Source organism: Dermacentor silvarum, chromosome 4 (assembly GCF_013339745.2).
Source record: "Dermacentor silvarum isolate Dsil-2018 chromosome 4, BIME_Dsil_1.4, whole genome shotgun sequence".
Classification (NCBI taxonomy): Eukaryota; Metazoa; Arthropoda; class Arachnida; order Ixodida; family Ixodidae; genus Dermacentor; species Dermacentor silvarum.
The window spans coordinates 14470803-14483663 of NC_051157.2; the positions used below are offsets into that span (position 1 = coordinate 14470803).

At 48.0% G+C, this 12861-nt stretch overlaps 2 protein-coding genes across 2 annotated transcripts in view; one reads left to right on the plus strand and one right to left on the minus strand.

Annotated features, from left to right (window-relative positions):
• LOC119449490 (post-GPI attachment to proteins factor 2-like) overlaps nucleotides 1–12861 on the minus strand; it is a 354194-nt gene that overhangs the window by 127566 nt on the left and 213767 nt on the right. The gene's annotated exons all lie outside the window — the stretch shown is intronic.
• Nucleotides 1–12861, plus strand: part of LOC119449482 (3'-5' RNA helicase YTHDC2-like) — a 67243-nt gene that overhangs the window by 47366 nt on the left and 7016 nt on the right. The window contains exons 22-26 of the mRNA XM_037712663.2: nucleotides 1573–1685; nucleotides 2325–2557; nucleotides 3934–4097; nucleotides 10030–10253; nucleotides 11580–11737. Of these exons, the coding sequence (XP_037568591.1) occupies nucleotides 1573–1685; nucleotides 2325–2557; nucleotides 3934–4097; nucleotides 10030–10253; nucleotides 11580–11737 (892 nt within the window). The remainder of the gene's footprint in view (nucleotides 1–1572; nucleotides 1686–2324; nucleotides 2558–3933; nucleotides 4098–10029; nucleotides 10254–11579; nucleotides 11738–12861) is intronic.

The window sequence follows — 12861 nt, forward strand, 5'->3', positions numbered from 1 at the left end:
TGTGGAGGTCATCGGCATCATTGCAGAGTTCCCGTGTACCTTCTCATGCTTACCGCTCTTCGTCAGGGGGCAGAGCGATGCTTCACCCACATTATCAATGAGATTGCAGCTGGCCGTGAATGGTGAATCATAAGGGTGGTGTATCAAGTGGAATGTGCTACTAGTACAAACGTTTTTTTTTTTTTTTTTAGATCTGTCACTTTTTGTTGATATCGCAGCTGCACACAAAGTACGGAAACATTTGGAAAGTGACTTTTTTCTGACCTATTCACAGTTGAGAGTTTTAGATATCCAGAGTAAGGCACAGTAGCATTCTGAGCAAAGAGGTTAAAAATACATAAGCTTGACACCGAGCGAGGAAAAAATTCTGACTTTCTAATACAGTATTTACTCGCATTATGAATGCACCCCCCACTTTTCCAATCAAAAAGTGTGTTCTTTCCTTTTCCTTGCATAATGAACACACCCTGAACTTGCTGCCGTGAAGTAGGAGAGACATTGTACGATTCTGCGTCTGATATGGCATCCGGCGGGTAGATTGTATCAGACACCATATTAGACGCCAAATCGGACACCGAATCGTACCGTGTGTCTCCTGCTTTTATTGCGATAGCAATTATATGGACACTTCAGGCGCATTTTTGCCGTCAGCGCGAACGATCATGCCTCAATCTCCTGCGTTCGAGGGAGGAAACGTGCCATATTCCGTCTCACGCATGGTGCCGGAGGGAGGGAAGGGAGGGTGGCGGCGCAGCAACTGCGCATTGTGTGGCCACGCACGCCTAATCTTAAAAGCAATCCGAGTCGGGGGCTGAGTCTAGCAGTTGGACGGCGGCTTATACCTTTGTACGTGTTCCGTTCTCGCGGCTCAGTTTGCATTGAAGCGATACGCAGCACGAAGGTCACTTCGCTCGCTGTTGCTGCTGCACTTCCTCACGCCAACGTTTTGACAGCGACTGTCTGCAGTCATCAAGTGTGATGTTTTCATGTTTGCCTGTGCGCGCTGGCACCATGCTTGTTAATTTACATAGTTAGCGAATGTTTGCAAGTTTATACTGCCAGTAAAACTATTATACTAACTTCGTGTGGCTGTCTATGCAGTTGCTATCGCAATCGATGGTTCGCCTTTCAGGCGAACTGCGACTTTTTTAGAGGTGGCCACAGAAGGAAAATTGCTCAAAATTTTACCCCGCATAATGAACACCCCCCCCCCCTCCCCCCCAACTTTGCGCATATTTCTCGGGGAAAAAAGTGTGTTCATTATGTGAGTAAATACAGTATTTCAAGATACCAGAGTTAGAGTTAGCGAGCGTGTACTGCATGTAGTTAGAGTTGCATTCAGATTTCTGAGAATAGTTTGGGTGTTTGTTTTTCTCAATGTTTTATCGTATTTCTTGCAAAACATTACTATATTTCTGCAGGAATTGTCAAACTACAAAGGGCTAAAGAGTAAACAATTTTTATAGCTTTGCTCTTTTTGTCTTTATTGGCATTTACACTGTGACACTGAGATTTCAATGCCAGTATGCGAACAGTCAACATTGTTGCGTGCCCTTCCCATTTACCTTCCAGCACGGACCAGTGGCCTTGGAGAGGACAGTGACAGTGAAGAAGAGGAGGTGTCAGAGCTACAGAAGTGCATGCTCAAGCTGGATGACTGGATTTCTCTCAAGGCAGAGCCTGAGGCAAGAACACATTATTCCCCTCTTAATACCTTCTGCATAGCTAGTGAATTGTGTGGTGTACCTGGAATCTACTGTGGGATTAACTTTGGGCACTTCTGCACTATAGTATCTGGTGATGGGTTAAAGCACAAGCTACAATGTCTGGGATGCAGCCTCCCACTGCATACAAAACACACTGTTATGATAGATGTCTACATTGCCTTCCTCTAATCAGCATAACAACAGACAACATAGTTGACTGTGATAAGCCGAGGGCTGAACAATGAACAAGTTTAATTCCAGAAAGGCCTGGCTAGCAGCTGCCAGTTCAGATTGTGAACTGCCGCTTGAAGTCACATGGCCATGTTATGTAGGCCACATATCTTTTCCACTGGCGCTGGCGTCGCTTGGTTACTGTCACACTTGATGTGATGAACGTCATACTACGTCACTCTGACAACTGGTCCTTCTGTCTCGAAATAGTTCACATGTCCACATTTAGTGAGGCAGTCACAACACCCACTGCAAAAGATGCCACACTTCGCACCTTCAGCCAGACAAACAAATGATGGTCATTGTGGGTTAACCAAAGAAGCTACTCTTGTCATGCAACTTCTATGGTCTAGGCTCTCATGACCAACGTGTCAACGTATCGTGCAGGGTGGTCGTCTGGCATTACAGCTGCGCCAGAAACTGCAGGCACTGTTTCTGCGTCGCATGCATTCTCCAGCCAAGCCATGGTCACAAGCGGATGACGCTGTCATTCGTGCCGTTGTGGGGGTACTCACATCGGAGGAAGAGGCCCTGAATCTGCCACGACCACCTCCAGGCATCGGACAGCGACCGCGACCTTCTGGCCCAGATGCATACACCTTGCCTCAGCCAGCTGCCAAGTACTACAATTTCTGTCTAATTGTCTGTTGGTGCATTGTGATGCATCTGCAGTTATGAGTTTTTGTTCTTACCCTTACCGCCTTTTGTTGATTGAGAGAAGTGGTCACTGACAAAGAGTGTGTCATCAGGTTTAGTTTCATTAATAATCAGATAAGACATGAGATTTTGATGAACGTACAATGACAAGTCTGCATTTAACCTATATTTGTACATTACATGTGATGTTATTCGAGGTCATCGTGTCAGGAAGGATGTTTTCAACTGGCATCTATGGCAAGCATAAGGTTGTTCATAAGGATGTCTGTTGAGCTTCTACAAATAGTAAACGAAGGTTATAAAGCTGTAGGAAAGGGCACATTCTTTTGCTAGTGAGCCACATAACTTTTAAAGTAAGGAGAACTACAGTTAAACCTGCTTATAATGAATTCCTGGATATAACAAAGTTTGTCTATTCCCCGCCGTTACTCCTTAGAAGCACATGTATTTGAGACCTCTACGTAACAAAGTGGCAGCGGGAGACCCCCTCGAAATAACGAATTTTCCCCACGAACAACCTAGAGATTTCGCCCCAAATTTTGTCATTTTTGCGTGAACAGCAACCGGAAGCCCAACGGGACTGGCGCAAACAGAAGGAGAGGATTTTCGCCAGGAAAGCAATGCGGAATGGTTTCAATAGACCTAAGCAGGACGTAATCTGCGACGATCCACTTCGGCGATACGATCGCCTTGGTCCTATCTTAAAAGCAATCTGCGACCGGGAAAGTCCGCCGCACGCCGTGTTTTCGCCGCTTATAGGTCACGTTGAAGCGAGAGGCATGATAGCACGAAGGTCAATTCGCTCGCCACCGCTTCGTCCCTCGAGCGTTTTGACAGTTCATTTCCCGCGGTCAACGAGCGAGATGTGTTCATGTTTGCTTGTACGCGCATGACACCGTGCTTGTTAATTTATTTAGTAAGCGAATACGGAACCTAGAGCACGGTGACAGCGACGGCAGAAATGCACCTGGAGTGTCCATTATCGCAATAAAATAGTTGTTTTGGTTATAGTGCGGATATTCGCGACTCCGGCGACTTACGTTATAAGCGGTCTACACTGTAACTTACATGTGAACTGTAGAAGTGTACGCATTTGGTCTGGTTGGCTCATGACTTGAGCAGAAAAACAGCGCAAAAGAACAAGACATAAGGAAGAGACAGACAGCGGTGCTGTTGTCTGTCCCTTCCTTACGTCCTGTTCTATTGCTCTGTTTTTCTGCTCAGCTTACCTGAGGCATTAGTGTAACTTATTATTCAATTTTCAAGTTGCATGTTTTTCTCTCTTCTGTTACATTTACACAAAGTATAGTTGCTGACCTATGTATTCTTTATCCACCAGTGATCACAGGAGCCAGGGTGGGTCAGAGTGCTTTTCCGGTCGCCGAGCGGTCCTCCGCCGTGGTGGGTCCCTGGAGTACGGCCCCAGCTCATCACCATCCTCTCGCAGAGGCTCTGGCGCCAGCCTGCCGGCAACTCCCTTGGGCATGGGGCGCTCAGATGCAGGTAGGATATGCTCAGTCTTGTAATACTGGGACCATGGCATCAAACAATAATTTTTCTCCATAGTGTCGGCTCTGATGTGTAGCATTCGCCTTAATAAGCAGCAATGGCACATGTGATGGAAGAAACTTGTAGACTGTTGCATTGCTTGGTTCCATCTTGCGCCTGCAAATTTGCTAACTTCATCACCCCACCTAGTTTTCTGCCGTCCTCGACTGCACCCCATGCTGACAGCCATGCTCTGCCACGGCCGCGCAAAAAAAAATAGGAGTATATTGGGGTAAACCTCAATATTGTTACGCGCTATGCCGAGCATGGAATAATGCGCCAGGAAGACGGTGAAGACGACGATCTGGGCAGCGCTCGTGTTCTTGTTCTGCCATCTTGCCTGCAGCCGTCTCTCTCTGTGTATATCTTGTAAATATAATTTTCCTATCCCTTTTTCCTACTCTCATCCCCGTGGCAATATAGTGAAGTGTGTTTATACACGATTCTAATATAACGAAATTTCACTGCCGCCGTGAAGCAATATCAAGGCAATAAATGGAAACTGCCGCGGATGCATATGGTCAAATGGTTGAAATACATGTGGCCGCTTGCGAACGCACCTCTCAAATTTCGCACAGCGTGACTGCGAGTAACCGACGAACTGGAGCAGCATCAAATTCCTTATAAAGTCCAAGTGTGATAAGATCCTGTCATCTCCTGAGCAGCATCAAATTCCTTATAAAGTCCAAGTGTGATAAGATCCTGTCATCTCCTGCGCACTGTATGCTTTGGATGTGAGTGAAAACGTGAGGATAAACCAAGAAGGATGGTGGCTTGATCAGCACAATCTTCCCACGCAAACAAAGGGAAAAGGAGGAAGCAATCTCACGGTAATGCGATCAACTGCGCACGAGGGTGGAGGTAAGCAGGTTGGCATGCGTCGCCTTTTTCAGCGTGGCCGTGGCAGAGCATGGCTGTCAGCATGGGGTGTCGGTGTCGTCGTCGACAAAGAGAAAAATCACCCTGAACCACGCATCCCGAACCACGCAGGCACTCCGCATGGCGCATAGGCATTACTGAACTAATTGAATTTCTCAAAGTAAAATGCGGCATAAAATTAGTAAAGTACGACTTACACGCAACCTACAGACATGGTAGCATCGGATGGTAATTTGAATATACAGTGGAATCTCGATGATACGATCACGGCTAATACGAATTTCCGGATGATACGAATTTTCCTGTGGTCCCGGCTGAGCCCCATTACTTTGCAACATGCTAGAGAACGGTTGTTACGAATCGATTTTCGACCCGCGTCGGTTGACACGAATAAACGCCGCCCCACCGACGGCCACGAAAAAGAACAGCACGCAGTCACGCGCGTTCTCCCTTTCTCTTTTGGTGCGGAGGCGCGGATGCGGCGCCGGACAGTGCGGAGGCCGCGACTGGGCTCGAAGAGTTCGAAGCGGTGGCGCTTTTCTTGCTTTTGCGCGCGGCCGCCGCAGCGAGCGAAGGTTCATGTGGTCTATCGCTTCAACGGAAACTGAGCGGCGTAAGCACAGCGCATACAAAGGTCAGAGCCGTGTGGAGATCGCTTTCAAGATAGGGTGCGCGCGACAACCCCGACAGCCGGCACAGGCGCAAAGAACAAGAACGCATTTGTTGGCAGAGTAGAAGCCGCCCCCCCCCCTCCTCCCCTCCCTCCTGCGCTGCCTTCCCGCTTGGCTCCTTTCGGTGGGAGATTGCGTCGCCAGTTACCCTTGCGCCCGGTTGCAAGATACGCATTTGGTGCCCCGCAGCACAGCGACGCCCCCCCCCCCCTCCCTCCCTCCCATACCCCCCGGCCTTTCACGCGACGGAAGCAGGGCCGGGCTCGACTGGTGCGCCCGGCCGTGACGGAAGTCGCGTTTGCTCTCTGCTGTGCGTTCGCTCTCCGTGCGTGAAGGCGCGCGTCCCCCGCGCGAAAGGCGCGCTTTCATTCGCACATATGGCGCGCGGTGACGATTTTATCGCCCTTGGACTCATGCTCCACGTCCACACCGTGTCCACGTCTCATGCTCCTCCTCCTCATCGCCTTCGTTGATCTCCTCTCCCGTCGGTGGGCGCACCTCGTTGGGAAGCGTGCTCGCTACCGCCCTTGTCGGCGAGATTTTCCAGCGGAAGCCGCATTATAACCGGTATTTCGTCTCACGCGGCTGCACTGTAAGCGGTATGCGTATACATGGAGTTCTATGGGAGGGTAAACGGGAGTCGGAAAAGGCCGCGTTGTAGCCAGTTCTGCACTATAAACAGTTACAAGTGATCTATACTGTAAATGCTTTTTACATACGCGTGCCTGAGTCAGTTCACCTCCGACTCATTAATTTAGCTAGTTTTAATTGTGTTTCGATTATACGAATTTCGGCTAATACGAATATTTTTCGTGACACCGTGAGATTCGTATCATCGAGATTTCACTGTATGAGAAAAAATAATTCTGTTACGGTGGAAACTTAAACACAAACCCCTTTTCCAGCTACCATTTGAGGTCTGTTTTAGCGGGAGCGGCACACCCCACTCGGTTTCTGCAACACCATCCAAATGGTGCTCATATTGGTGGATCCCGCCATGCGGGGAAAAAAAAGAAAAAAGCTCGCCTTTGTGCATAGCGTTCGCCACCAGTGTCTGCAGGTAAACATTACGGTTACATGAGCTACAGTTGCCGGGAAGCTTGAGAAGTAGGCGGCGATCTTTGAATGCTATCGCCTTCCACTCTTAAAGGCGAAGCTGTGTCCTCCAAGTTTTTAGAGGTAATCTGCCTCGTGTGCAAAGAGTGGGTGTGCCGAGATGGTGTGGTGTCAGTGCACTGTCTTTCCACGCATATAGTACTGACGGTGGCATAATCTCGTGTTTCGGAGATGCGTTGAGAGGTGGATGAAGCATTCGCTCCCCGCTGCCGGCGCTTTTCATGATAGCATCGTTCCACTGCGGATGACACTATGAGCTGTGGGGCAGTAGTGTACACGAAAGCGTGGCTGGCTTCGCTTCGTACCGCCGATGTGAAAATATCGACGACACGGCATAGAACTCTTTCATTGCCGAATCTCAACTTTCACAAAATAAATTTTCTTTTTCTCAATTTAATTTTCTTTTTCCTATTGCCCGATAATTAGGAAAATTTTGCAGCCCCTTGTGTGGGGCAAGAAACAGCCATCGACGACTGTATTTCTTTGATAAAAGGTCTAATTTCCATCTACACTAGGCAGCAAACGCAGCTATGTGCAACTGCAGTGCGCACTTGCGCTTGTGTGTGGCCATGCTACATCGTGAGGGCCAGCTTTGTCCTGCAGCGATAGTAGATAAATTTATATTGTGCATTTTTAAGCATTACCAATAGCTTAATACAGTGGAATCTCGATGATACGAATCTCACGGGGTCACGAAAAATATTCGCACTAACCGAAATTCGTATCATCGAAACACAATTAAAACTAGCTAAATTAAGGGGGGACGCGGGAATCAGATCGCGAAAATTGCGAGAAAAATCGATTTTTGAAAACCATGCGTCTGGGTATCTGCAACGGCTAATCTACGCTGCAACAAAATGGTTTGGCCGAAAACGCACTAAAAGTGCCCGAAAAAGTTTAATTCGTCAGTGTGCAAGGCGAGAAAACAGCTTTAAATCGCGCAATATCACCGCAGTTGACGGAGCCATATCTCGTATTTCCTGCCACCGAGCGTCGCCATCTTGGTATCGTTCGAAAGCTCAAAGTTTCGCCGTTCCGCTTCTCAATTCGTCCGTCGTCGCCATCTTGTAGCAAACGCACAAACACAAAAGAAGCGCGGGTCTGCGATAGGTAGTCACGCGGGCCCTCCAATGAAAGCGGGCCTCCGATTGGCTGCCGTGCTGAAAGGCATCTCACCATAGGTTGCTGCTGTGGCAGGGGCAAGATGGCAACCGCAGTTGTCTGCTTCGTAAACCACGCCGGCGTCATCACTTGACACACAGAATTCGGATTACTGCAGAGCTCCCAGGTTAGTGATGGATCGTCGTTCGTTGGCGAATAAACTTTGGACGAAGCACGCCTGAGGAATACGGAAGCGATCCTACGGCAAGAAAAATACGGCGAGCGGGAGAAGCGGAGGAGCAGCCGATGGAACGAGCGCAACCTTGCACCGTGGATTACATGCCGCGCTATCTTGCATCGTGTGATTCCAGCAGCGAAACCAACAATTGCCCTGTGCCATCGGCACCGATAAAGCAGCCGACGGAAGACGCGCCAACGGAGGCTCCCGCGCCTCGGCGTACGGCCGCGTGAATCAGCCGAGATCGTATCTCGGTAGACATAGCTCGCTGCGACTAGGCAAAATGGCGCAAACACAAAGAACGCGGCCCGAAGCACGGCAGCCACTCCGGCCGATGGCACGCGGAAAAGGAGGAAAAGCACAAAAGCAACAAAAACGCCACTGCTACAAACTCTTCGCGCCCAGTTGCGGCCTCCACGCTGTCCGGCGTTGCGTCCGCGCCTCCGCACCAAAAGAGAAAGGGAGAAAGCGCATGACTGCGCGCTGTTCTTTCGCGGCTTGGTGGGGCCGCCGCCGTCGAACCGCGTCGTATCAACCGACGCGGGTCAAAAGCGATTCGTAACAACCGTTTTCTAGCACGTTGCGAAGTAATGGGACTCGGCCGGGACCGCAGAAAAATTCGTATCATCCGGAAATTCGTATTAGCCGTGATCGTATCATCGAGATTCCACTGTACAAAATGATGTCTGCCAAAGTGCCTAACCAGGAGTGGTCTGGAATGATTAAGCGCTGGTGCTCGTCTCTTGTAGATGCTAACTGCCATTCCTCACAAAGCTCGGCAGGCGTAGCATGGTCTGGGCTTAAGCATCACGTTGTTTGAGGCTAGTTGAGTAGCACTAGCATTGCAACAGTAAGAAGCACACTGATCCAAACACCCTTCGTGATTGATGTCAACCATCGGCCAATAACAGCTGTCTATTGGAATCTTGCATATGACGACATATGCAAGTCGCTGGCAGCTTTGAAACGAGTGAAGAGCAGACCTCTGTTTTAAAAGAGGGCGTTTGAAAAAAGGTGACTTCCCGCTCTGCTTGTGAACTCCACGTGCAGCGCACGACTGCAAAATTTGGCTGAGATGTTTGCAGCAGCGTATGCCATCTGCTGAATGTGTTTTTTCACCAAGCCCAAGGGGTGATTCAGGACCCCTTTACAGAGAGTCTACAGTTACAGTAGACTTTTACAGTTACAGTCAGCAATTTTTTCTCTTTTTTCAGAAATCTCGTGTTTCTTTTTCGGGTCATTGGTGACAGTGTACGGCATTTGCTTATATACGAAGGAGCTGTAGCCCAAGGCATTGTAGCAGTGGAACTGCAGCCAGTTCTTGTGTAAAGGAAACTAAGAAAGGGAGTATTAGCACTAAATTGCCATTCTAACTTTATGTTAATAAAATATTTTTGCACTGAAATCAGGCTCAGGGAGGATAACCTACCTGACTGGTCTGAGATAATGGTTGCCCTTAAGTAGGTCTCTATGTATGGGAGCACTTGCATTAGGCCTGCAACATTCACATCCCTCCAAAGAGGTCATGTACAATCGAGATTAGTTTGAGAGTTTCACCTGAATTGCGCTCGAGACTATGACGTTTACTTGTTTTTGTACTGAGCAGTCGAAAGCACAGAGGGGTGGGTTCTTTGTGGAAGAGAGCTACTTAGCAAGTTATTAGCGAATGAGGTCTGAAGTCACACTGGTGTTGTAATCTTTGCTTGAGCATGAACTAGGCGTTTCCTTTCATATTTAGCCAACCCTGTACATGCGTGCTTGGAGATGTTCAGGGCTCAGCATGAAAATGCACAAAAGTAAAGGTGGCTTCATGTTGCTGTGCTGGGCCCATCTAATTGTACACTTACCAACTCACTCGAAATATAAATCTTGTTGCGTGCAGGTAGCTCGTGGTGCTCCGATGACCGTTCCGACTGCTCATCTCTGCGCTCGACAAGCAGCGGTCAGCCGAGCCCGTGTGGCATGAGCCCCAGGCACACTGTCAATGGCCATCGTCGATTTTTCATCATCAAGGCTGGCACCCACCGAGCCGTCGATGTGTCTGTCTCCACGGGCCTGTGGTCCTTGGGGCCCAATACAGATCGCAAGATACAGGCAGCCATCAGGGTGTGTATCTGGGTATTATTGCTGGTGAGCAAATCACAGTGTGCTGACTGAAAAAGAGAGAGGAGGGTTGCTTTCTTGGCTGCAAGACCAAGTCATAAGAGGCACATGCCGTGGACTTTGCCTTCGCGTAGTCCTGTGTGTAAGAAAATACTGTTTTCCCAGATGAAGTCCGGTTAACAGGTGAACAGGTCACTAATGTGCGCCCTGAAAAAAAAAAGAAAGGAAAAAGAACGAAAGAAAGAAATTAAGTCTGGATCTGCACAGATCTGGACACATCATACAGCAGCTAGGGCTGTTGTGAAGGCATACCAGTGATTATATAGGCAAGTTTGATGCTGTAAAAGTGTGTTAAATTGGTGTTAACACTCGCACAACATTGAAAAAAATGTTCTTATAATCAGCCTAATGTTCTTAGTTTGACACAACAAACCTCAGTTTAAGGAAATTTGTGATGTAACAAACTAGGGTATTTTCATTTCTAGATCTTAGTTCAATTGAAGACAGTGTAATTTTCTTGCGGTTTGACAAAGTGATTTCTGACACAGTTTCGATTTAACGAAGTTTTTGGCCATTTCAAGCATGCGTGGCTGGTAAATCTAGCAAAAAAAAACGGCTCTCTGCCTCGGCACACCGAGCCCCGCGGTTGGCGCATGCCTGCGCATCAACCACAGTCCGGTACAAGCTCGAGGAAACAATAGAAGGAAAGTTTCCCTTCTCCCAACTCTCCCTGGCTCGCATGCGCCTGACGCAACGTTCGCTGCGCGTGCGGTGGTTATGGGACCCGAGGATTCCCACAAACTGCAGCATTCTTTTTCTTTCGTTTTTTTCTTTCAGGATGAATATCTGTATCTTTTTACTCTGCTTTAAAATTTGTGGGCACCATCTGATGGCGGCTGCGGGCGCTAAGCGCGGTCAACCATGGCATCTAAGACTTACAGTGCTGTGCGCCGGAACATGCGCAAATATCAGACACCATAAGCTACACTGATGCATTGCCCTCAGGGCGATCTGCCCCGCACGCTGTGGCGCTAATAAATGCACTGTTATGGTCCAACCTTCTTGCGATTTGTTTAAGTGCTTACTAACAAGGTACTATGCCCCAGAAATGTTCTGAGAATTGATGAAATTATTTTTACGTCGAAAATTTTACAACCTCGAAATAATGAAATTCGCGATTCAACTAAGTTTTTCGCTGCAGGTACAACATTGTTAAATCTAGGTTTGCCTGTACAACGTTCCACACAGTGATCTCAGTGATTATTGGACGTCGTGTTCACTGCTGGCGTTATCCCTTATTGATTCCTGTTGCCTGCTTTCCCCATACAGGAAGGCAAGGAAGTGATGCTCATATTTTCGGTGCATGGAAGTGGGCAGTTCCAGGGCTATGCCGTGCTCCAGGGACCAGCCTCCAACATGAACTGGTCCGCTGATGACAATGATGGCAGCTTGGGCGGCCGGTGCTACTTCATCAAATGGAAACACAGGCAAGGATCACTATAGCTGATCGCTTTGCAGTTAAAAGAGCAATTCCAAAAATTCAAAATTTTTTTTTCTCATGGCCCATCCTTAGTGCGCAATTTATTTACCTCACTTCAGCTATGCACGGCAATTAAATTTCAGGCCATGCATTTTTACATGCATTTTTGCATGAGTTATGCTGGAATCCACTTGTAAGGAGCATTATAATATACAGTAAAACCTTGATAATTCGAAGGTCACCGGACGACGAAAATTTCTCGGATTAAGCAGATTTTTTAATTAACCAAAATGAATAAAAAATAAAAAACAAGCAAGAACTTGCCGCAAAAACAAATCACTTTTATTTTCCATGTCCGAGAAAGATAACTCGAAGTAATCACTGATGTGGGATTACTTGGCGTGGTAGTTCGCCGCCCCAAGTGCCATGCTCTCCAGCTGGCTCGCAACACGTAGCTTATCAATATCACCCGCACTGCACTCAACAAAGTTGCGGACGACGTTCATGGAATCGATAACTGCCACTAAAGCAGGCGTGCGGGTGCTTGACTCCAAAAATTTACTCTTGTTGGATTTTTCGGACTTCAAAAATGTGCCATCAGGGTTCCCATTGAGTTCATGCATTTTCGCATGCGACTTTTCGGACGAATTGAGACCCCAAAGTTCGATTTTCCTGACTAAATCGCTCGTTCCGAGCCACACTACCCAATCTTGGAGGCCGCCATGTTGGATTTTATGCTGGCTTGGAATCCAGTGGCTCGCTCTATAGCCTCCAAGATTGGGAAGCGCCCTCTATCCTTGGAGGACTGCTGGCGGTATTAACAGAAATATTGAATTAACCGAGTTAGAATTATCGAGGTTTTACTGTACTTGCGAACGAGAAAGAACACGATGCCCACCTCACTCATGTTCTTGAGGCTCTCAGCCAAGCAAAGTTGAATATACAGTATAGACCACTTATAACGTAAGCGTTTATAGTGCAGGACCGTATATAGTACGGTCTTTTCAGACTCCCGTTAATTTTCCCATAGCACTCCATGTATACGCATACCGCTTACGGTGCAGCCGCGTGAGACGAAATATCGGTTATAATGCGGCGTCCACGGCAAAATCTCGCCGACAAGGGCGGCAG